The 26,602-nt window shown below is 44.2% G+C and overlaps 1 protein-coding gene across 1 annotated transcript in view; it reads right to left on the bottom strand.

Annotated features, from left to right (window-relative positions):
* Positions 1–6,664: 6,664 nt before the first annotated feature.
* The window catches only part of LOC147011785 (fibrinogen-like protein 1), a 46,712-nt gene continuing 26,774 nt past the window's right edge, over positions 6,665–26,602 (bottom strand). The window contains exons 3-9 of the mRNA XM_085856180.1: positions 22,051–22,125; positions 21,901–21,922; positions 19,997–20,082; positions 9,384–9,501; positions 8,285–8,464; positions 7,508–7,664; positions 6,665–7,267 (exon numbers count right to left, since the gene is read on the bottom strand). Coding sequence (XP_085712306.1) covers positions 7,129–7,267; positions 7,508–7,664; positions 8,285–8,464; positions 9,384–9,501; positions 19,997–20,082; positions 21,901–21,922; positions 22,051–22,125 — 777 coding nt within the window. The 3' untranslated portion in view covers positions 6,665–7,128. The remainder of the gene's footprint in view (positions 7,268–7,507; positions 7,665–8,284; positions 8,465–9,383; positions 9,502–19,996; positions 20,083–21,900; positions 21,923–22,050; positions 22,126–26,602) is intronic.

The following is a 26,602-nucleotide window of genomic DNA, read 5'->3' as shown; positions in this document are numbered from 1 at the left end:
GCTACCCTGCAGCCTTGTGCTGCATACTAATGAAAAAGAGGAATCTCATTCCGACATTACTAATCTCGGGGGCCAGGGCTTAGAAAAATGGCAATTCATGGAATATCTGAAAAAATATCAAAATTATTTGCACTACCTTGACTCTTTCAAGGGTTGAAGGTCTGAAACAAGATAAAGATGTTACAAAAAGGCATGAACCAAGGTGTTACATATATATATATATATATATATATATATATATATATATATATATATATATATATATATATATATATATGTATCTGTAGACACATCAAGCAAACTACTTGATTTGAAGGGCCAGGTGGAGAAAAAGTGTTGTTACACCACAGTTGCAAAACTTTTGTCACAAAATACAACTGTTTGGGTGCAAAAGATCAATGAGTGAAAAAAACATTTGAACCTCTGTAGACTGGTTCTGAAATGGTTTATTTTGGAATACCATGGTTCGCATGAGATACATTGTTTAAAATAGGGTTAAGGTGCATGTATGGGGTTAGTTTGAGTTCCCAATGTGTCCTTGTTTGTTGATGCACTTAAAAACAAAGGAAGAAAAATAATCATTGTCCCGTGGCCTTTATTGCCTGTTAGCCCAGGGTACAACCTCACGGTGAGGGATATTTACAGGATACTGGGCTGGCAGGATGGTCTGGATGTACGCACACTTTCCTCTTAGCTGTCTAGCTTGGGTTCGAATCCCAACCCAGCTATAAACTGTCCTCTCAGTATTTCACAGGGAGCGTGGTTCATCAATGTGTGTGCTATCCCTCGGATGGATGTTAAAGCATCCCTTCTGCCAGCATTCGTAAGTGTACATTAAAGATCCAACAGTGTCCTTCATGAAGAGTCGGTGACCTGTTGCTGACACCATGAACAAATTGTAAATTCCTGCCATGACCTCTGGAGGGCACTGCATCAGCAGCACAGCCACACCCTCAATCAATGATACTACCCAGCAGCCTTGTGTTGCATGTTAAAGAAGAAGAAGCAGCATGACCATCCAAATTGTGAAGGCACCACACATAATCCAATGTGTCAAATTATATTCTGGCATTTCTTCATGATGATAGATGAAGTAGAATATCATTATAAAAATGAAATGCTACTTTTGCGATCTGTCGATTGAAGAATGTTATCCAAAATATCATGCTTTGTAGTAATCAATGACATTTAAAATATGTTAAAACAAACAAAAGTAATGCAAGTTTCATTTTTTTTCCAGAATAATTTATTTTATCTGAGTCATTTAAAACTATTTAGTGAGCTTTAGTCATTTCATTGCCTTTATATTTGATGCAATAAATTAGTGAGCAGCCCAACTATGGATTTGGCTCTTCTGACAGTCGTTGGTCCAGATATTGCCTTGGCCTGCAAGATGTAAAGTTAGTGCTCGATGAAGAGTTTTCTCCAATAACATTCTTGCTGTGGATAAGCAATACCTTCTCATTTGCTGGCGTTGAGCAGCAGTTGGATGGAACTTCATTAACACTGTCAACACGTACCTCTGAATGGTATTCCCATTCATTGATAAGTGCCTCCAAGCAAGGTGGTGGGCCCAGTGCTGCTCCTCATTTACATTAATGACCGCTCTGATCGTCTGGAAAACCATCCTATTCTCTTTACAGATGAATCGACAATATACAGTAAACCACCAAATCCCACTGACAGGCCGACAGCTGCAGTTTCCATCAACACTGACTTCAAAAGAATTAGACACGAGTCTAACACTTGGAGCAAGTTATTCGATCCAGAACATTCTCGTGTTATCACCCTCATCAATATGTGTTATCAATGTCTCTCCGGAAGGATGAGGTCAACTTTACCTATCAACATTACTGTACTCTCTGTCATATCACTCTTGTATGAGCCTCGATTTTGTGTAGAAAAGATACTATTTACCGTAATTGAAGCATCGGACAATGTAAGGAATTATTTTGTACTTCAATATGAAACCCTTAAATTATTTGAGGAACTTCTAACTTCATACATCTCGTAAGAATAGGCAATGAAGCTTGCATAGTTCATTATATATATATATATATTTATATATATATATATATATATATATATATATATATATATATATATATATTCATCTGCCTCTGCCTCTCTCTCTGCCTCTCTCTCTCTCTGCCTCTCTCTCTCTGCCTCTCTCTCTGCCTCTCTCTCTGCCTCTCTCTCTCTCTGCCTCTCTCTCTCTCTGCCTCTCTCTCTCTGCCTCTCTCTCTCTCTGCCTCTCTCTCTCTCTGCCTCTCTCTCTCTCTGCCTCTCTCTCTCTCTGCCTCTCTCTCTCTCTCTGCCTCTCTCTCTCTCTCTGCCTCTCTCTCTCTGCCTCTCTCTCTCTCTCTCTGTCTCTCTCTCTCTCTCTCTCTGCCTCTCTCTGCCTCTCTCTGCCTCTCTCTCTCCCTCTCTCTCTGCCTCTCTCTCTCTGCCTCTCTCTCTCTCTCTCTCTCTCTCTCTCTGCCTCTCTCTCTGTCTCTCTCTCTCTCTCTGTCTCTCTCTCTCTATCTCTCTCTCTCTCTCTCTGTCTCTCTCTCTCTCTCTCTCTCTCTCTCTCTCTCTCTCTCTCTCTCTCTCTCTCTCTCTCTCTCTCTTTTCCTCTCTCTCTTCCTCCCTTTCTCGCTCTGCCTCTCTCTCTCTGCCTCTCTCTCTCTCTCTCTGCCTCTCTGTCTCTCTCTCTCTGCCGCTCTCTCTCTCTGCCGCTCTCTCTCTCTCCCTCTTTCTCTCTCTCTCTCTCTCTCTCTCTCTCTCTCTGCCTCTCTCTCTCTGCCTCTCTCTCTCTGCCTCTCTCTCTCTGCCTCTCTCTGCCTCTCTCTCTGTCTGCCTCTCTCTCTCTCTGCCTCTCTCTCTCTCTGCCTCTCTCTCTCTCTCTGCCTCTCTCTCTCTCTGTCTCTCTCCCTCTCTCTCTCTCTCTCTCTCTCTCTCTCTCTCTCTCTCCCTCTGTCTCTCTGTCTCTCTCTCTCTCTCTCTCTCTCTCTCTCTCTCTCTCTCTCTCTCTCTGTGTTCCTGTGTCTCTCCATTGGAATTGAAGGGTCTAAACCTCGATGGTGGACAGTGTCCAAATGATGATCCTGATGGTCAATAAATCACTTGGTAAAGCCTAAGTCACATTTGCTCTACGGCGAGGATACGGCGGCCGTACGCCCTCTGAATTGACAGAAACGTGCAGCGGCCGCAGAGTTTCTGCGGTGGCCTCAGGATGGCCCTATGCCGTTTGGCTATCTTTTACAGGCCGTAGGGGTCGCCGTGGAATTATAACGCGAAGTTATAACTTTTTTCATTTCTACGTTCGCAGTAGCAATTCGACAAGCCGAAAAAAAAAACTGGTAAAAAAAAATTAACCCTTTCGTTACTGTCCTTTTGGCCGCACATTCGCCTTAGGGCCCCCCTGCTGTCGCCTTGCGGGCACCTTGAGGCTTCCTTGCGTCTGCCTTGAAAATTCTATGGCCGCCGCAGGGCCCCCTTAAGGTCACCATGCGACATCAAATCAAAGACCATATGGCAACCCCACGTTTTCGGTCTCCACAATTTCTAAATACGCCGTGCGGCTCCCCGAAAAAAAATATGTGACTGCTACATTGTGTGACCGTGGAAATACTGCGGCCGCTGTATAATTGCGAGTGGCCGTACATTTTGGAGACCCCACGGCCATCATGGCGAATGAGACTTAGGCCTTAGCTAAAGAAATTATTTGGATATTCAGCGATATCTCTCTCTCTTTTGCTCTCTCTCTGGAATTGCAATGAGTGGTTTTCCCCTCCATTTTCAGAAGTCTTATGACAAGGAATTACACTGGATGGTTTGCCAACAGTCGTTGTGGCAGAAACTTGGCCAGGTTGATGGTGACAATCACCCATTGTTTGTGAAAGACACCTTTGGATCTTTAACATCCAGCAGCAATCAGTCGGCAGACGATTCCCCAGCTTAACATCACATCCAACGGATAGCGTCAACGACTGACACATATACCACCCTGTTGTTTATAGTCTGGTCGGGAAGCAAACCCAGCTGAAACATCTCAAAAGGCGAGGGCACTATCTCTACCAACCCGTGATTTATTAAATTACAATCCAATTATTACAGAAGTGCTTTCTTACATGCTATGTCAATTCAGCAATTTAAGGAGAATTCTCACAAATATAACCTTTCTACTGCAGGCTAAACTATAAATTACACTTCGCTGATGCATTGCATGGATTTTGTGAAAACATGTGCAATGTACTTTTAATTAGAGGTTTAGTTTAAGAAGAGGTATGTAAAGGATTTTTCAACCACGGTAATGTTGTTTGTGGAGTAGATGGAGAAATTTCAACGGAAAGGTCGGATTAGGATTGTATAGAGTAGCATCGTCTGTTGACGAGCAGCAGACATCTCGATGTAAATTAAGTGGGAAAACTGTCAGCTTAAGATTGTCACGTGTCACCACACAGGGGACGGGGGCGGTGCTGTCTTAATTAGGTCAGGATTCTGGGCAATTTCTCGCAGTATGTGATTGCGCCCGTGACCTTTTCCTACATTTTTGCATTTACAAAGCCGGCTATAAAAAGGAACGACGCTTTAACAACAACAACCGACAGGCCATGCCCCAAGGATGGGGATTGGTTAGGCCTAAGTCACATTTGGCACGGCGGCCGTAGGGTCTACAAAATCTACGGCCACTAGCAATTATAGGGCGGCCGCAGTATTTCCACGGTCACACAATGTAGCAGTCACATATGTTTTTATTTTTCGGGTAGCCACACGGCGTATTTAGAAATTGTGGGGACCGAAAACGTGGGGGTGCCGTACGGTCTTTGATTTGATGTCGCACGGTGCCCTTAGGGCATCCCTGCGGCAGCCATAGAATTTTCAAGGCAGACGTAAGGTAGCCTCAAGGTGCCCGTAAGGCGACCGCAGGGGGGCCCGAAGGCGAACGTGCGGCCAGACGGACGGTAACGAGTGGGTATATATACCAGTTCTTTTTTTACTAAAATAAAAATATAACAGTTCAGAATATACTTGTACGGTATATATAACTGAATATACTATAACTATATATATATATATATATATATATATATATATATATATATATATATATATATATATATGAATATACCAGATCAGAGTATAGGCAAACACCTATACTCCGATCTCTAGCGGTAGCGCACGGTGGACGCACGGTCGATGCAGACTGCCACGGAGGCCGTACGTAGGACGCACGGCAGGCGTAGGGGAACCGTGCGTCGACCCTGCGTTACCCGCAGGTAGTCACACAGACCGCAAGGCCATCATACGTTGAACACAGGGACGCCTTAGGACTACCCTACGGCGACCGTGGAAATAGTGCGGCCGCCGTAATTTTTTGGGGGTTGGCAAAATTCATTTTTCATTGATAAGAGCCTACGGCAGCTGCACGAATAACGCAAGCCCACCGTACGCCCTAGGTACGGTCGACGTGGAACACATCTACGTCATAGCTTGGCTTGGCGAATTTCTACGGCCAAAGTAGAAATGAAAAAAGTTATAACTCCACGCTATAATTCCACGGCGACCTCTACGGCCTGTAAAAGATAGCCATACGGCGTCGGGCCACCCTGAGGCCACCTCAGAAACTCTGCGGCCGCCGCACGTTTCTGTCAATTCAGAGGGGGTTCGGCTGCCGTATCCTAGCCGTAGAGCAAATGTGACTTCGGCCTTAGTGTGATGTGAGAGGAGAGGAGAAGGCATGATCGAAGAGGAGAGCAGGGAGTTGTGTGAGGTACACAATGGAGGCAGAGGGTCTCGCTGGCTGGCTTCTGCTCGACATGCCGAAGAAGGCTATGTGATTCTCGTGTCTGTGCTTGTGAATTTGCCTGTCTGCTGGAGCAGGACGCAAGACATTTCTGTTCGACGGAGTTAAAAAGTTGTACGTTTCTAAGGAGAGGAGAAGAGAAGCAGATGGCGCCTCATTGCCTTATCTGGAAGGCCTCAGAAATTGTCCCGTCGTATGGTCAAGGAGAAAGGCGGCGACCATTTGCGGTGAGTGGACCTGGTATAAGAGAGGAGCTGGGGTCGGCATATTCGTTCATGAGAAGAAACTGTATGAAGGATTGTGGTCTCTTAACAAAGAAGGACCACCCGCATTAATTACCACGTAGGTCTCCCGCTCAGAGAGCAGCCTGGCACCATTTTGGGTGCGGCTTCCCACGCGCTGGCTACGCAGTTTGACGGCACCAAGCTCCTAAAAGGATCATCTCTGGATGAAGCTATGTGCCAGAATAAAGGGAGGGACTTTCTTTTATTTTATCTTTCCTCTTGTCTGTTTTTGCAACTGTGTATGGAGGCATCTCAACTTTAGGCGTTAGTTTACCTCACATTATAATTATTACTCTTTTGACTTATTTCCATTATAAATATTTGATTTATGTTCATTAAACCCTTATTTATTAAAGATTGCTTAAGTCTGTCTATTTATTGTGGGTTCGAGTATAAACCCTCGTCCTCCATCCTGGTGAGCACGTCTGGTACGTGTTTCACCGCCTCCCATCCCACATGCACATTAATCTCGAAGGATCACGTGTTCACCTCCAAGGTATAACTGTTCGGCTATCCGTCCAGCTCGGTGTTAACGACCCGTCCACTACATCTGGGTCGGTGGAATTAACTTACCACCCGGACACGACAGTGACATGCCAATTTTATTTTTAAAACCAGAATTGGTCTGGATAATGGTTTATAGTTTGTATTTATTACTTACAAGTCAAGGTTTAGATGGTTGTGAAGATTTATAGCACAGTTGTAATGATCTTCTGCCTAATTAGCAACGACAATAACAGAGGAATAAATCGAAAATCAGGATTAGATTCTGCATAATCATAACCAACCACCTGTGAGGTCATAAAATGCCAGCAAGTGGAGAAATCAGGGAAACAGGTTACAATGTGTAAACAAGACCAAGCAATTAACAATGCATAGCCCTGTTGGGGGTGTATGTAGATTACTGTAGATCTGAGAATGAAAGATTTATATTAAGGTAGATCTGTGTGCACACTCTTACATCGACACTGCACACAGATGCAAAGCTAATAAATGAATTCGAGAGTGCTGTCATAAACATCGCATGCAGCACAAGTTGATTCAGCTTCACCTTCAGGTGCAACTGATCTTCATCGTGCTTTCCTTAAGGGATTCCAGGTAAGGTCTCCACGTATCCCATTGCACGCGTGTACCAAATCCCTGTCTATTTGCCTTCTTCTGCCAAAACCCATTGAGGTTAGCACTGCCACATCTACAGGAGAGTGACAAACAGGGAAGAGGGTAGAGAAATGGAGTTGGGGGCAGGGTGACACGATCGTCAATTCAAACTTCAATTATATTTCATTCCCAAGTAATAGATTATAACCTTTGATTATGGCATTGGATTACTGGGAGTGCAATAACTTCTAAAATGAACAACAATATCTCAAGTATATCACCATTTGGCACAGCCTATGAGTAAACAGCTATATCAAAGATTCAAATGAGTTACCGGCTGAACCACCAACCACCTCCATGCTCTTCAACACAGCTGTTAAAAGCAATGTCTCCATAAATGCAAGGGGAGCAGCCATCGTTGTCTCGATCTTCCGTACTGAACCCAAAATGATTCTGGTCAACCCCAGGAAAGGCTCCACGGAAGGCATCACCTGGAAGGTTGCATCAGGACGTGCAATGGAAATGCCAAAATCAGTACCAGTTGTTCCTGCATAAAAAGTGGACTGCTGGTCTTCAGACCCTAACATTGTACTTGGAACTTTCTCCGCAAGTGTTTCAAACTTTGGGTGTCAAGTTATAAACCTTTAAAAGTACCTTTTAAACTGTACCTGCAGAGATTCCCTATTGCTTTATGGCTGCAAAACATCGGTTTATAGAATGCCAGAGGCAGTACACTTGCAAATGTGCTTGTAAAAGTGGCTGCAGAAACTTTTCCTTTTTGAAAAGCCAGTCTGCATTGTATTACACAATTGCCAGCATAAGAAACTTTAAAATTATTTCATATCAAGAGGTCAAAGCACATATACCACGTCTCCCCCCGCCCCCCCCAATCCCTCCCTCATCAACCCGTCACTCACACACACAATTGCCAAGAATTATTTTATTTCTCATGACACAAACTTGAATGTAATATTTTTTAGCTTTCTCGAGGGAATCTCATAAAGAGGGAAAAAATTATAGAGTGAATTTTAGCAACAACCAACGTTATCACTCATGCAAAGTCTCACTTCCATTTTTGTCAGTCTCACCCAACACTTTTAGGAATCCTCACCTGCATCACCTGAGTAGTTTCCCAAAGTAAGCCGGTAGCTTGCATCCGCATCATCTACATGAAAGAGACTGTATTCAGCATGGGCAGTCTGGTTGTCAAAGTCCACAAGATCGACCCGCAGGTGACATTGCTTTCCTTTCGTCAGCAAGTGCAGTGTATTCAGACCAAGCCAGTGCTCTCCTGGATCACACAGCAGGCATGTGCACCATTAACTGGGGATAATTAGTCAAACTAGAGAAAGCAAGAGCATTTCAGGGCATTGGTAAAGTTTGAACTCAGATTAAAATATAAACAAGACTCTGGTCAGAATAACGATTACCGTCCGTGTTCGTGCATGATGACTCAGAAATGCATCAGTAATCTAATATCAGGGATGCTGAACAGGAACACAACACAAACAGAGGAGCTCATGAGTAGCAAAAGGGCGATAAGCTTGACATTAGGAGGACTGTACTACTCAAAAAACTTTGTTGGGAGCATTAAGTAATGCGAGAATGTTTGTAATTGTCCAACTGATGAAACCAACAATTTGGTTTCTAACCAAATAAATCTCTCAGTCACACCATGCTCATGTCCTCAACTTTAGTGTCGCTGTGGGTACTTCCTTCACCGAGATATTTGCAGCACCTGGATGTGGGTGCCATTACTCCCTGTGGCACGGCTACGTTGCTGATGAAGTGTGGCCTCTTATATATCAGGGCAGGGATTTGTAATTTGGCCACGGTGGCAACACATAATTGCCTACTTTTTTAAAAGAAATGTTCCAAGAGATGTTTTACGTCCACCAGCAAAATCTTAGAGCAGGTGGGATAGGCCAGCTTAACTTCCACCCTGAAACGCCGTGTCCATCAATGTTCATATTCATCTACTGGTATGTATTCAATCATCATATTCGTTCATGGCATTCATCGATAATCTTTGCCTTTTAAGCACCAATTCAACATTTAATATCGGTCAGACAGACATTTTTGGTCAACTTCCACCAAATCTCGGACTAAGGAACTGTCTGTCCAGTAGCCCTAAATGTAGTTGCCATTTTGGAAAAATCAACCAGGTATGTTGTCCTCAAAATTATCACATAACAATGCAAGTTACAAACCCATTTGAGAACCAAAACCCTTCCTGTAGTCTTCCCAAGGCCTGTCGAAGTTCTCGGATCCATCCTTTCGTCTCTGGAACACGGTCCACCCGTTCTTTCTCTCCATGGAGCAGAATGCCTGTTGATTAAAATTTTTGCAGATAGCAAGGTGTCACTTCATTATCATTGTCACGGTGCTCTGCAGGTGAGAAAACACAATGTCATTGGTTTCCTAACAGGAGCAAAACGTATGAACCTGGATTCTTTTGTTTTATCTCATCCCTTAAAATCGGGTGGTGTGTGCCAATCTTTGTCCCGTGCATGAAACAAGTCATTTCAGTAATCTCGTAAAGCCTTCTCATCTTCTGTCACACAGTTTGCTCATTTTGACGATGTCCTTTCAACAGAAGCAATCTCAATGTTCTGTGGAGACCCACTAAGGTGCTTTAAGGTTGCTTGGCCTAAGATTTATCTGCGATGAACATCTCAGTGAATGTTTTTTGTATTATTTGAAGGATTTTGTTTGAAAAATCTCTTTCTTTGAGGAATGCCATTTTCTATGCCATAGTTGAGTAGGATTTTCAAGTATAATTTAAAACAATAGGAACGTACCTGAAGAGGAGGTTAGTGCAGTAAGCCAAGTTAAAATGAGTGTAACACCTGCAAGTGATATTTTGGAGGGATTGTTAATTTTATGCCAAATTGGCAGGAAGTTGCAGAACGTTTCAATTGGAGTCCCTCCAGGCTCTCACACACTCAGTTGGCAATCATTTAATTTCATCCCCCATTCATACCCACTGTCTTTTCTACCCCCATGAACACAACACAACTTAAAGAACTTATTTACAGGTTACTGTTTCCTCCTCCCACCTCTCTGATTAGTTAATTCCCCTTGCTTATTGTGTCCAACTGTGGCCACATTCTCAGTTTGTTGCCATGTTTAAACACCTGTCAGAATCAAATGGAATTAATGTATTTGCATCTGGAAGCATGTACTTTAGCATCACACAAGTGCTTGAATCCGTGAAGGCATCAAATCGATAATCTATGTTACGGCCTGATAGTGATGGAGATACACATGTTGCTGATACAGGGGGTCCCCGCTATCCGTCCTTTTGCATGTAAGTCCATAAGTTACTTAGGAACATTTACATGATACATCCAACAATTCCCGCACTAACGTCCATTGGACGGAAGACCAGTAAGCACGCGTTCCTCCACACAATGCACTGCATCCTCTCCCTCTCAGACTATCTCATGATGTGCATTGTTGGACTTAATTCCACCACAAACTGCACAGTACTGCACTGTATTTTTTTATTTATCTTTGTGTACTTTACCGTGGTAATCGTTGAACAATGAGTGGTGAACTAAATGGTAACAAAAAGGGTGAACTTGCACATAAATGGCAACACAGTAGTGTAACTCTGGATGTCAAACTAGACATAGTGAAATGAAATAAGAATGGTGTATGACCAGCAGATATCGCTCGCTATCTTGGTTTGCCACAAACTGTTTGAACTATTTTAAAGAACATCGGGTAATGTAGCCTGTGCTGCAGGCATAGCCGAAGTGGGCGTGACAGCCATAGTGAGAGTAGCGACTGTGAGGTCCCGTGTGGACATCGTGACATGAGTGTATGTGCTGGCAGTCTGGCACAAAGGCTGGAGCGTGGGTCTGTGGGGGAAATCACGTACTTAGTGAGACCTGTAATGGTATTACATTGGTTTGAAATTGCTTTTGGATATGAAGCAGGAGTTCTGGGGCGCGGAGCATTATGGGTATGCGGTGGTGGGAGCACGACGCTATGATGATCCAGGTGCCTGAATAAACGATCATTCTCTTCAAACATGGCCTCTTTATATATTGTTGCGGTTATGGAAACCGCATGCCTCCAAGGCAATGGCATCCATCTTACAGTGATCCCCAGACAGTTATTTCATTCATACACGTGCAGTTAGAGTGTTAGACCTTTCCCTCATGTCTAATGAGTCAAACGGGACGAAGTGCGTTGAGTGGATCTCATAGTTATGTCCTCGGCCGGTCGCCAGAGCATGGCCCGGGAGTTTGGTGCAAGGCGATTCATGTCGCTGGTTTGGAGCGGGACAATTCCACAGCTCGGCGATGTCTCACGGGATGTAAAATAAGGCCGCTTCCGGCCGTGGCGGCTGGGTTGTGCGGTGGCCGGGTCGGGAGCATCCGATTCGGGTGATGACGCATCGCTTCGGGGTGGCACCCTGCCCTGCATCGCAGGGCTGATAAAGGACGGATCGCGAAGCCGTCCATAGTTGTCGTTGTCGTCCTCATCCTCTTTGTCTAGCCTGGGATTGATCTCTGCATACGCCTGCTGCTCCTCAACTCCCATCCGCCACTCCGCCCACTCACTCTCCACCTTTTCCGCCTACCCCTTGCTGCTGGCTCCACCCACCCACCTGATTCTGGCTGCCTCTCACTGCTGGACAACCCACTCGCCGCTGGCTCCACCTAAAGTCCTCCCTCATGCCTGATGGTCTCGCCCATTGTCTGGATCGGCGTAGACACTGCACCGGCACTGGAGCCAAGCAGGAGACGATGCGCCAACTATCAAGGAGGGATCGTTCAGCAGAGCGTGCCCCCAAAACGTACTGGGTAGCACGGTCGGTCAACCGTGCAAGGTATTGCGAACCTGTTAGCCTCATATCCTCTTCTATTTGCTCATTATCTCTTCTTCATCGGGGTGTGTGTGTGTATGTGTATGTATATGTGTATGTGTGTGTGTGTGTGTGTGTGTGTGTGTGTGTGTGTGTGTGTGTGTGTGTGTGTGTGTGTGTGTGTGTGTGTGTGTGTCATGACACCTGTCCTCGCTTAAGTTAAGATTGCAGAAGAATTATATCAGGATAAGTCTGCTCAGTGTCTGCTTTTGTAAGTTGCTTGTTTTATTGTCGCACCACACTTTTCTTTCCATCTCTACTTACATACAACAATAAACTTTATTAATTGTTCCACATGTTTTTCCTCGCCTGCCTGTTAATAAATGATTGTGTAGAAATGTTCCCAGCTCGTTTTTGTCTTTTCTTTTATTGATCCAGCATGGTCCATATCCTAGCCTAGCCAGGACTTTATTCCCAATGATCCGTTATTTTAGCCGGTACGTCCTTGGCAGTGTTGCTCGACTGCATCTGATCCGGTAAAGTGATCCGGTTCGGACAAGACATGCCGAGGGCATGTCCCCCGATAATTATGTCACGTGATTATAATTGGTAACCGATTTAGACGGAGGACCCTAAGGCACGTGGTTAAGTTATTGGCGTTCACGGTCGATTAGCGACCCGCCACATCACAGAGTTATCCGCTTGCGACGCCGTGCAGTTCCGGGAAGTCTGGTGGGAACCCGAGATAGCTTCCCCCCCAATTGTTCTTCTAACCCAGACCCCCGACCACAACGATAGATATATATATATATATATATATATATATATATATATATATATATATATATATATATATATATATATATATATATATACATGTATTGTCTAAGATTGGGGCAGTTGGGATTACACATTTTTCAAGAAGAGGAAGAAGAAGGCGAATCCAACCAGAAGTAAAAGCTTGATCGACTCCGCTAATTTGAGCAAAAAAGTGAGAGCAGACCCAGTCTCAGGGCAATGTTTCGCCGGCTTCATCAGGCACAATGGACTATATTTGGACATATATGTGTATATATATATATATATATATATATATATATATATATATATATATATATATATATATATATATATATATATATATATATATATATCACTAATAGCCTGGTGTTGGCGCAGTGGTTAGGGCAGCGGCTTGGGATCCAAAAGGTCCTGAGTTCAAGCCCCGTTGGGCCACTGAATTAATACACCAGGGGGTTGACTCAGCCTGTCATCCTTCCGAGGTCGGCGAAGTGAGTACCAGTGTACTGGGCCGGTGTATACCTAGTTAAAATAGGTGTACCATATCCCTGTGTCGTAAGAGGCGACCAGGGTTGCGTCAGGAAGGCCATCCAGCGTAAAACTTGTGCCAAATCACTATGCTGATCATACGGATGATCCGCTGTGGTGACCCCTAACGGGAGCAGCCGAAAGAAGAAGAAGAAGAAGAAGAAGAATATATATATATATATATATATATTTAAAACTCTCATCTTGTATGTATATATGTATGTATGTATGTATGTTCCCGAAATACAGCCAAAATGGTACACAATAGCACAAAAATTTAGGGCCACATTAATCACCATTCTCCTGTGGTGTGCAGTATCAAGTTTCGTTCAAATCGGGCAACGAAAAAATTATTAAAAAATCAATTCCCGATTCAGTCAAGTACTCTTCGGGAGAATTTAATCAATGCAAACAACCTTCGCCCCCTCACTTCGCCTCAGAAACCGCCTCACTTCATTTCCGGCAAGGCCATCCCAGACAGTGAACATATTGCGCTCCGACCCCACGACATGACATGAATCGCCCACACCGAAATTGGCACGCGAATCATCCTGCAAAATCCCCGGGCCGTGCCCGGGCAACTGCTCGAGGGTCCGCATGCCCGCTCGGGTGTTCGACCAGCATCGATCAACGCGCCCGCATAGCGTGCGCCAACGTGGCCCGCACTGTACATTCCTCGGCTCGATTGCAGCTTTGCTGGCCATAGAGACCAGAAGACGTTCACCAATCACCATCCATGGAGAATCCACTGCTGCCAGTGAGAACTGAAGGTACATCGCCATGGATAAATCCATGCACGTTTCACGAGCGGCGTATTTTTCTGCTTTCGAGCACATTCCATACAGTGCGCACGGTTCTGCCATTACACATGTGGTCAGCACTCGCATTCACACGACTCCGCTAGCGTGTGCATGGGGCGAACACCAATATGTCGGATAATGAGGTTGAAAAGGAACAAGCCGCTTCTACCCGCTCACTCGTATCCTGCCCAGCATGGCGTGGAGTCGGCTTTATCGGCCTCCGTACGCGTTTCGTGCAGCGTGGGCGTCATGCTGGCCCTGTTTCCCGTGCTGTGAAAAACACCATCCATGCAGCCTCTAAAGAGGTATTTATTCGCATGCCTTTTTAATGCAACCGGCAATCTTCAACAGACCATCGGAAGCCCGAGTCGACAACCCCGCACTGCCAAGTGCATATCACTCGCCGCACATGCCGGGTTTAGGGCTCGCCCGGGAACGAGGACCTGTGCAGCAGTTTCCTCACCGTGGCGCCGCACATGCTGATTTACCTCAGGAATAATCAGACGAAAAGAAGAGTGGGGATGAAATGAAGGAAAAAAATGATTGAAGCAACCCGAGCGATGAGGTCATCGCAACGCACTCCCTTGTTGTCCTGCGAAACAAAAGGAAAGGGGCTATCTACACGTATAATAATCGAATAACTGTCTTGGCACACTATCTGTTGTATGCATACGGTTCCTAGAACTGCAACAATATATATATATATATATATATATATATATATATATATATATATATATATATATATATATATATACATACATATATACATACATATACATATATATATATATACATATATATATATATACATATATATATATACATATACACATCTTCTTCTTCTTCTTTCGGCTGCTCCCGTTTGGGGTCGCCACAGCGGATCATCCGTATGATCCGCATAGTGATTTGGCACATGTTTTACGCCGGATGCCCTTCCTGACGCAACCCTGGTCGCCTCTTACGACACAGGGATATGGTACACCTATTTTAACCGGGGTATACACCGGCCCAGTATACTGGTACTCATTTCGCTGACCTCGGAAGGATGACAGGCTGAGTCAACCCCCTGGTGTATTAATTCAGTGGCCAAACGGGGTTTGAACTCAGGACCTTTTGGATCCTAAGCCGCTGCCCTAACCACTGCGCCAACACCAGGCTATATATATATACACATATATACATATATATATATATATATATATATATATATATATATATATATATATATATATATATATATATACATATATATATATATACATATATATATATATATATATATATATATATATATATATATATATATATATATATATATATATATATATATATATATATATATATATATATATATATATATATATATATATATATATATATATATATATATATATATATATATATATATATATATATATATATATATATATATATATATATATATATATATATATACATATATATATATATATATATATACATATACATATATATATATATATACATATACATATATATATATATATATATATATACATATATAAATATATAGATATATATAAATATATATATATATATATATATATATATATATATATATATATGTATATATACATATATATATTGTTGCCGATTCGCGCCCGCGGGCGTGCGAACGGCCACGTAACTCGAATCGCGGCACGTCGCCCACCGGACGGACAATCCCGTCGTGACCCTCTCGGACTAACGCCAGGAACTTGTCACGGGTGGGCCTTTCAGCCTCACCACGATCATGCCAATCGGCCCTCCGCGTGGGATAGGGTTGCTCGCCAAATTCGACCTACCTAAGTACCCACACGGAGGGTAGACCGGGCGATCGCACCTCGCCGCAGGTCGACTTCGGACACGGGCCACTTTAAGCGACCCGTTCCGTACTATCGGGATAACCGAGCGGTGTTATCGTCAACCCCGGCGGTTCGATTAATTATCGGGCGTTTTAGCCCACGACCAACCCTTTACGTGAAGCAAGATGGAGATTCAATAAAGGAAAAGACGAAGCGAAACGGGAAAAACAGTTCAACATAAAGCACATTTATTTCGCGATGAACGGAAAGCACACATATACAATTACACCAAAAGCAAATGCAAAAGAAGAAGAAACACACAATAATACACAAAAAGCAAATGTAAAAGCAAAACACAATGCAGATATACCACCGACTACCGAGCACACGGCAACACTTATACAGTTTTACTTCACAGACGGTGCCGACAACACATATACTCAAAGCAAAAGAAAAGGACCACCCTCAAGGATGATGGGGGCAGACGGGCCTGGGGCCGAGACCGCGTCGGGCCTACCCGTCTGATGAGCCGCAAAATGGTGGTGGCGCCCCGACTCCGCGGGCCTCGCGGACAGTGTCTGGAATGGGGTGGGAACGGGGCCCCCTTCTCGCACTATCTCAGCGCGGGGGGAAACAGGAGGGGGTTGTTGATGCTCGGGGGGGATGAGGATATCTCGCTGGCTCGGGTCCCGCGACGAGCGTCTCCACCGCGACCTCGGTCGCGTTACCGGCCTCTCCTCTCCGCAGCTCCCCGACTCTGACACGAGCACCCCCTCGACTGCCTTCGCCGCCGCCACCTCTCCAACTCTCCACAGCTCCGTCCAACTGCCTTCTCCGGCTCCTCTCTTGACTGGCTCTTCCCAACTCAACTCCGAACTGCCTTGACTGACCCAACTACGAGCAAACGCGGCCCTTTATAGCCCCCGTGGCTTCGCTCCTTCGCCTTCGACCCTTTACCTTCGACCCTTCACCTCTGGCTGGCTCCCCATTGGACCGAGGAAAAGTGGGCGTGAATGCTTTTTGATCCACGAATCTGCATATAGCGACCACACTCCGACGCACCTGGAGGCGGGGCCAAATCGCCCCACGCTCGCCGATAGGACGGAACAGAAGTGGGCGTGAGTCGTTTTTGATCCGTTTTCTTCGGAAAGGCTGTGCCTCTGCACCCGCTGCTCGGTGCGCGCCCTGCACGAGTCCAGTATCGGTGCCCACAAGCGGCGCGGGAATGGTGGTGATGCGATGGTTGCGAGGGCGAGTTGTGACGGTAAAGGTCGTGGCTGTTGTTGTGAAGCGGCGTTGCGGTTGGTGGTGGTAGTAATGGTAGTAATGGTAGTAATGGCGGCTGGTCCAAAATAAAGACAGTATAAGTAAAAGAAAAACGGCTATCTAAAAGGGTCGCAGCCCGCATGAATGACATTTTTTCCTCTAAACAACGGGTTTGGGCCTAACTACACATATACTTACAGAGATATCTCACCTAAGGGACCTGAAAGGTGGTTTGCGAATTTCGTCAACCACAACAATATATATACATATATATATATATATATATATATATATATATATATATATATATATATATATATACATATATATATATATATACATATACATATATATATATATATATATATATATATATATATATATATATATATATATGCCTGGTGTTTGTTTAGTGGTTAGAATGGTGGGCTTGGGATCCTCGAGTTCGAAGTTCAAATCCTGCTTGGCTCTTGAATTAATACCAGGTGGGGTTGACTCTGCCTGTCATCCTTCCGAGGTCGGCAAAATGAGTGCTGGCTTGCTGGTATCCTTTGTCGGAGTGGCAACCTGTCCAGGATTGTGCCCACTTGCCTGGGAGACTGCTTCGGCAGCACCAACACTCTGCACAGAGCATGGTCCCGAGGGATGTATGTATGTATGTATGTATTTATGAATGTACGTAGTATTAGCTCGAAAAAAAAGAAACTGATGAAAGCACAGGATCAAACACATTAGTTCAGTGACAATGGTGTAACTGCAATAAGCACTTTAAGCAATAACAGCTGTTCTATAAGAATAGAATCAATGCAATCTCAGGATCGCTTCAAGCCTTGCACAGTGCATTGTGACATCGTGAAATAAAACGATGGAAAATTGTTAAAGAATAACATGACCTTTCAAAAGAACTGTAAATACCAGCACATTCCTGGTGGGAAAGTAAATCAATAATAAACTTTACCCTCAGTTAAAATTGAACACCGATTTCAACATTTCTACATCGACTTACAAAGTCCATATCGAGCCCCAGCTAACATGAAACATTTTCACAATGCTTCGAAAAGGTTGTCACCAAATGGTATTATTAGTCCCCTCCTGGTTGCACCAGAGGGGACTTGTAGGTTTGGCTGCCATCAGTCCTTCTGTTCTTCCTGTGGGTTTTCAGATCTTTTTTTCGCAAACCCTTTAACATATTCAATTGAAACTAGGTACATCACAGTGAATATTGTATAGCGCTCACCAAGTGGCTTAAGCACTTCAACGAAGCGGTTGATAAGAAACGCTGGCTTGGCACGCAATCAGCAATCACCGAACCATCATATTAAGCATACACCTCCTGGAGATGCCTGAAATGTCAAATATGTCCGAATTGGACAAATTAACACTTTTCTTGGAGTCACAACTGCTGCGAAGTTCAATTCTGGAGCTTAAATTTGGTAATTCAGCTTAGTTTACGAGATTCTCAGGATTATCGCATGTGCGGAAATTAAATAAAGCGAAGAATGCTGGCGTCTCCAGGTGTTTATAAACATTGTAATGTATCCAGCGATTTGCAGCTATGATGAACAGACATTCGATAATATGAGTGAGGAAAGTGGGGGAAAAAAACTTTATCGTTCAGAAATTGTTGCGGCCTGTTCCAATTCAAGGCATGGTTGAGCGGGCTAAAAAACATGGTGGATTCAATCCCCAGTTAGGTAACCCAGGATAGTGCCCTAAAACCCCAGAGCGTGAGGTGGCCGAGGATCACCTGATGAAGGATATAATTAAATAAGGCTGTTAATTATCTTCAAAAGTAGTGTTTTAATTAACCCAAACACCCAATTTTTACTCTTGCACTTCCTTGGAGTTGTTTTGCGTATGCATGAAAAGTTTCGGGCTGATAGGTTTCATGGTTTTGGAGTTATGGAGGACACACACACACACACACACACACACACACACACACACACACACACACACACACACACACACACACACACACACACACACACACACACACACACACACACACTTATTACATTGATATTATAAAGCACGAGTGTCTGTCTCTCTGTCCCCGAATGATTCCTTCAGTTTGGGGCTAGCCCTGCCAAACCTTCTGTGGAACGTTTTGGGGTCCAACAGATGTCCTAAGGTGGGTGGGAGGTTTCGTAAATGCCTCAATACAATTATGATTTTGACTTTCGATCCATATGAAGCTACTCCCAATTCAGAAGTAAACACAATCAGGGGTTTGGCAGAAACTTTCTGTGATTTCGCAATATCTCAATACAATTACGATTTTGAGTTTCCACCTGAACGTCCCTGCTTTTATCCATTCTAAGGTGGGTGGGAGGTTTCATTTTTAAACGATGCTCACTGCCTCCCCAGTGCACATATTATGTACAACTTATCTCTGACATGTCCCTATTACATGAGAAAATATAATCTCCATGAGCACACAGACCATGCTATCGTAACATTTTCTAGCTATGGTCCCCTGCCCCCCTCGCCTCTCCATGTAACAATATAAAGAAGTGAATTTGAATGGGTGATTTGAATGGTGTTCTGCTTTTCTTTTTTTGACGGGTAAACAAAGCTGGGTGTACATCTATTCGCCACTCAGTAGATCTTTCTATTCTCATAAATAAAGACAGAAGAATGAATTTTATTTTAACAGCTCAATGGAAATTACCAGTTTATTCATCATTCGATAAAAAATAAACACCGCAGCACTGATTGCAACAAGCAATTAATAAATGCAATATTAATGGTCACCAAATTTGCATTCAAAACGTGCTTACCTTTACAGGGTGTGTCCCTGGAAAAATGTGATATGGCCCACTGCATGAATTGGGATACTTCCTCTTTATTTCAGTACAATCTTGCACTGTGGGATGAGATGTCGAGCAAACAGGAAGATTGGCAAATAGAAAAAAAATTTCCAATTGCGAGGTTGAGATATGTTCAGGTTGCCAAACATATAGATGCATCGTAATCACATGTTGTGTCAAGTTAATGCTCAGACTTGTTTGTGGTCCAAAATTAAATGCAAGATAAGCTCATTACAATGGAAGCCAATATAATACAATGTTCTTTGAAGAAGGACAATTAGGTAAGCAAATCAGAAGAAGGAATGGTTAAACGATGTTTCGGGCATGCGCCGCTCCTCTTGAAGCAAAGCAAAAGTCCTAACATTATATATATATATATATATATATATATATATATATATATATATATATATATATATATATATATATATGTATGTATATTAGCAGATAACCCAGTTTCACTGGGATGTTATGAAGGAATTCATTTGAAATAGATTGTGGAATATTTGGGGAATTTACCATGAATGTCCTTGGATGGTATTCTGTTCAGACTGCTGAGGTTTCTCGGTGAAGTAGATTGACAAAAGGAAATTATACGTTGGACGGAATTGACTGAATAGTTTGTGATTATATTATTTTTTACTTCCAGTTGGCATACGATCCAGCGACTCTTAGCCTATACACCGCCCGTGTGCGCAACCTCGGCACAAAAATGTATGCTAGTCAAAATTGCTTGAATATCGACATTTGTAGACCTCCACATGCAGGGTCCAGACCCAAGAGCTCTTAAATGAGGCATTATCGAGCATTATCCATGCTGTGGTTATGATGTTTACCTCATTCAGACAATCATGCAACTTGTATTTATTTCGGTATATAGATATACTGTATTAGTAAAGTGCCAAAACAAGGAATTACGATGGTGTCCTCAACTGATAAAGAATGGATTACATCAACAGGATGTTGATCGAGATATGTTAATCATCATGGGAAGCAAGGAGAGACTGATCTTTTGAGTGTTAACCCTTTGTCAAAGCAAAAGAGGGTTTATTTTGAATGAGGCTCTTTTGTTCTGCTGAAGGGTTAAAGCCTGAAATGTCAGTTTCTCCTTGCTTCAATATTGATTATAATCTCGATCAACATCCTGTTGATTCCATCCATTGTTCTACCTGTCCTCTGATGCAGATTGACCAGCAATACTAGTTCTTAATTCCCCGAGTGATGACTCAGACTCACAAGACATTTTTGTTATCGTGTCTGGAGGCATGTCAATAAGATTTCGATATTATTTTGAATGTGCTGTGAGGATGGAAGTTTTTTGCATTTTCTTATACTCCGTGTGCTTTGTGCTGTAAGAATTTTGAAAATTTCAACATTTCAGAGACATTGGATTTCCTTATTTTTATGCAAATGCTCCAGTTTTCTACAAAGACCATTTTTCCATTCCATTAACACAGTTTTCCAATTTAGATAGTGCATTGCTGTTTCATTCCAAGGACCATATTCTTCAAGTATAAATAGTTCTCTTTCAATTTTCCATTTTAATTCCCTCTTTTTCGTACCCTTTGTTTATCAAATCCAAGAAATCGGATTCTCTCTGTGGGAGGATTATAATTTCCATTGTTCACCCCATCATTTTATCTGGTTAGTGCAGTTCAGCTTCAGCAAGCAATTGGATGATGTATTGGTAATTACACTAGTTCCTGCGATCGGAAAAGAGCTGGTATTTTTTATGATCATTTCCTTTTTTGTATGGTTCATAAAACTGACCCTTATACCCAAATTTTCTATTATAACTCAAGCCCATCTCTATTAGGACAGTACTTCTTGATTGGTTTATATGGGGAAAAGGAAATGTCTATCATGGTTCATACCTGTGGATAGAGTAGTCTCCTCCTGAAAGAAGCCAAAGGGACAAACAGTCAAATCTCTAGACATTAAAAATTCAATGAATATCCATGTTAAAATCAAAGGAGTTTTCCAGATAAAGCAAATTTCCCTGCTGATTGCACAGCTTGACTTACCACAAGGAAATCATCCGGAATGTGGAATGGAGCCGCAACGCTATCATTCAGGTGTTTCATAGAGGCAGTCAGAACCTGTCAATATATGATAAATGTTGCTTCTGGGACGCCCATTCAAATGAATGGGGAGAAAGGGAAAAACTATTTGACCCAAGCCCCAAAATCTCAAAATGGGAGACACACTTACTCCCCATCTATCCCGTTCCCTCCCATACAAGCAAATGAAAAATTGAGACTTACTGATTAAAGCACTTCTTCCCCCCAACATAATCACAGTCCTTTTATACTTTCATTATACTCAGAGCGAACCAAAGAATATTTGCCCACGTTCTACTTTTGGGAATAACTTAATTTTTTGATAACATTCATTTCCATCGAGTATATTCACAAAGAATAACTTGGAACTTGGTTATTGGTTTAAGTATCTTTGTTGAGCAGAGATGAAATGATAAACTTCTCTTAATGCTCTTGTCTGACCACCTCCTGAGCCACATATCATTTTCCATAAACCACGCCCACTTTCCCACAAGCTCCACCCACTTTTCCATAAGCCACACCCACTTTTATACGCCCCACCCACTTTTGTGAGGGCCACCAACTCACATTATTTCCAGTTAAGCTCTGACTCACAAGGCTTGCCCAGAGAAGTTCCAAAGGAAACCACACCCACCAGTCATTCTTATATAAAGGCTTGAAACCCAGACTGAATTTAAACATTTTTATTTTTACTGAGAATGAACTGCTGTGCCTTGAGTGGGATGATTTTGGAGTTCCACTACTTATATCAATGGAACTAAACCTTTTCAAGTTGATGAACTGGATTCAAACCTCTTATCTATTGAGGTAAGATTTTCTTGTAATATTTACAGATTAATTTATACATATAATAATCTTACATTAAATTAATACATTGTTATTTTCTCTCACAGGAAATTGTATCTGAGATGCAAAATGAAAATATTGCTTTTGCCACAACTTGGGGTGCAATTGTTAGTTTGGTTGAAGACATTGTGAGCGACCAAGACGCACAAAACGAGCTCTACCTCGACCACAAAACAACTCGAGTCTGTGGTTGATCAGTGCCCCAGACGAGATACACTTCTAGTCTTGGGAGATTTCAATGCATCGACTGGAACTGATAGGGATGGTTATGAGGTGTGTGTTGGTCCCCATGGGTCAGGAACTATGAACCAGAATAGCACTAAGTTCCTTGACTTTGCAAGAAGTCATGGACTTAGGGTGGCTGGTTCATGGTTTCAGCGCCCACAAGCTCATCGCTGGACTTGGTATTCCAACGCTGGCGGTGTGGCAAAGGAGATTGACCATGTCCTCTGTCAGGTCAGGTTCGATCTGTGACCTGCTACAGGTACCATGTAAACCTGTACTAACCTGTTCCATGGTCGGGTTGGCGGCGACTAAATCGTCTCCCCCACCAGGTTTTCTGGTGAGGAGGGTGTTTGGATATGGACACCCAGCAGGATTAAAAACAAAACCTGTCAAAGGGCGGAGGAGCTCCTTGTGAGCCAACGGCCATCCATATCTAGTGCCCAACTGTGTCTGCGGATGTCCTCCTGCAGTTGGGTCACTTCTTATTAGGAGGTTGGTGGCAGGATTTGCACTCCGGCCACCGTAAAACCCTTCATTCCGCAAAACGCAAAAACGCAAAAAAATCTGAAAACCTACTCCGTGGGAGTACCTCCTGTGCAGCTTCCCTTCGCAGGGCAGCTCACCGGATGACGGGATTGGGGCAAAGCCTTTGGGACCCCCAATCTTTGATAGGAGGGAAACCACGGGGTAACATCCCTGGGTCAGATTGCGAGAGAGTGTGTCAGAGTGGTGCTGAGGTGTCGTCCACCAGACGGCGGTCTCCTTGGGTTAACCTGAGGCGGTCCCTTCGGGTGGGTGCCTGGAATGTCCTATCCCTAAGAGAGGATGATCACCTGTCTCTGTTATCATCTGAGCTCAAGCGTTTGGACATCGGGATTGCAGCTCTCTCTGAGGTTCGGAGACCGGATTGCGGCGAGATAATGGTGGGTGGTTACACCTACTATTGGTCTGGTCGCTCTGATGGTTACCATACCCAAGGAGTTGCTGTAGCTGTGTCCAATAAGCTGACCCCAATGATAATTGAGGTAACACCGGTCAATGAGCGTATTATGAGATTAAGGATTCGTCACTCCTTAGGTGTCATTTCCCTGGTCTCTGTTTATGCTCCGACTGAGGCGAGTGATCTCACCGTGAAGGATTCATTCTATGCCACACTCGAGTCTGTGGTTGATCAGTGCCCCAGACGAGATACACTTCTAGTCTTGGGGGATTTCAATGCATCGACTGGAACTGATAGGGATGGTTATGAGGTGTGTGTTGGTCCCCATGGGTCAGGAACTATGAACCAGAATAGCACTAAGTTCCTTGACTTTGCAAGAAGTCATGGACTTAGGGTGGCTGGTTCATGGTTTCAGCGCCCACAAGCTCATCGCTGGACTTGGTATTCCAACGCTGGCAGTGTGGCAAAGGAGATTGACCATGTCCTCATTGACGGTCGTTGGAGGATGATCCAGAACTGCAGGGTCTACCGGAGTGCTCAGTTCCTCAATACTGACCACAGGCTTGTTGTAGCAACTCTAAAGCTGCACCTTAAATCCTGGAGAATGGTACCATCCCAGCCTAGGCTGGATGTTGCCAAGCTCAGGGATGAGAGAGTCGCTGAGGAGTTTGCGAACAGGCTGAGTGGACACTTGGGGGGTCTGGGTGCTTTGGGGGGTCCTGAAGAGTTGTGGAGCGCCTTCAAGGCCACCGTCCTTGATGTTGCCGGTGGATGCCTTGGAGCTCACCGCAGGGCAAAGAAGAATTTTGTCTCTCAAGGGACACTGGATACCATTGACCAGAGTCGCAGGGCCAGGCTGAATGGCAGAGCTGAGCTGTACAGGGAGCTGAGGCGTAAAACTGTACGTGCACTGAGGGTGGACAAGGAGGCCTATGTGCGAGGAATCTGTGAGGGGGTAGAGCATCACCTGTGGACAGGTGATTCTCGTCCCGCTTACAGGGGAATTCGCGCATTACGTTCATCCAAGCCCATCCCTCGGAGCACTACAGTTCGAGCAGAGAGTGGTAGGCTCTTGACAGAGGAGTCTGAAGTGAAGGCCCGCTGGGCCAGTTACTTTGAGCGGTTGTACCAGGCTGATCCCCCAACTGTCGAGTTGGACGTCAAGGGTGTTACAATCCCTGTTGCTGAACCTCGAATCAACTGTGGTCCACCTACACTTGTGGAAACACGGGCTGCGGTGAACCAGTTGAAACGGGGCAAAGCTCCAGGGATCTGTGGCATCCATGCCGAACTTCTCAAGGCTGGTGGAAATGCTGCACTCGTGTCGTTGCATGCAGTTTTGTGCTCTGCCTGGAACACAGGCATCATCCCAACTGACTGGAAGAGGGGCCTTGTTGTCCCTCTCTGGAAAGGGAAGGGTGATCGCCAAGACTGCAACAACTACCGAGGGGTGACGCTGCTCTCAGTGCCGGGCAAGGTCTTTGCTCGGATAATTCTCGATGGGGTTCGCCACCATCTGCTTGAGCACCAGCGTCCAGAGCAGTCAGGCTTTACACCAAAGAGGTCAACGATTGACCGTATCCTTGCACTTCGTGTCCTCACCGAACGCAGACGAGAGTTTCGGCAGGGGCTGCTTGCAGCCTATGTTGATCTCTGTAATGCGTTCGATTCAGTGAATCGGGATGTCCTCTTGAGGATTCTTGGTCTTCGTGGGGTGCCACCAAAACTGATCGATCTGATGTCTGAACTCTACTCTGGTACTGAGAGTGCTGTGAAGTGTGGTGGTACCATCTCTGACTTATTTCCAGTTGTTACTGGAGTTCGTCAGGGATGTGTACTTGCCCCCACACTTTTCAGCACTTGTATGGACTGGATTCTAGGGAGGATGTTGGAGAGATCAAGTTGCGGTGCATCATTTGGGAATGTCAAGATCTCGGACCTTGACTTTGCAGATGATGCAGTCATCTTTGCGGAGACTTTAGACATCCTCTTGGGGGCCCTCGAGGTGCTGAATGAGGAGTCGGAGCCATTGTGATTACGGGTTTCTTGGGTCAAAACTAAGATCCAGGCTTTCGGTGACATCTTGGATGCTGCTGTCCTGTCTGTGTCTGTTTGTGGTGAGGATGTTGAGGTCGTGGAGAGATTCACTTACCTTGGCAGTGATATTCATGTCTCTGCTGGCTGCGAGTCAGAGGTCAATAGACGTCTGGGTCGGGCCTAGGGAGTCATGGATTCACTGGATCATGGGGTGTGGCGCTGCCGGTACCTGTGCGGGAGGATGAAAGTCCGAGTCTCCAGGTCCTTGGTACTTCCAGTCTTGCTCTATGGGTGCGAGACTTGGACTCTGACCAAGGATCTGAGACGGAGACTTAATTCCTTTGGTACCAGGTCTCTTCGGAGAATCCTTGGCTATCGCTGGTCGGATTTTGTGTCCAACGAGCGGTTGCTGAGAGAGACTCGGATGAGATTTGTTACCTGCATAGTCCGTGAGCGTCAGTTGCGGCT

The sequence above is a fragment of the Eptatretus burgeri genome, chromosome 15, assembly GCF_056783735.1.
Source record: "Eptatretus burgeri isolate ZD-2024b chromosome 15, Ebu_testis_v1, whole genome shotgun sequence".
NCBI lineage: Eukaryota > Metazoa > Chordata > Myxini > Myxiniformes > Myxinidae > Eptatretus > Eptatretus burgeri.
The sequence above is the reverse complement of the archived record's forward strand: the minus strand, read 5'-3'. Positions and strand labels throughout refer to the sequence as shown.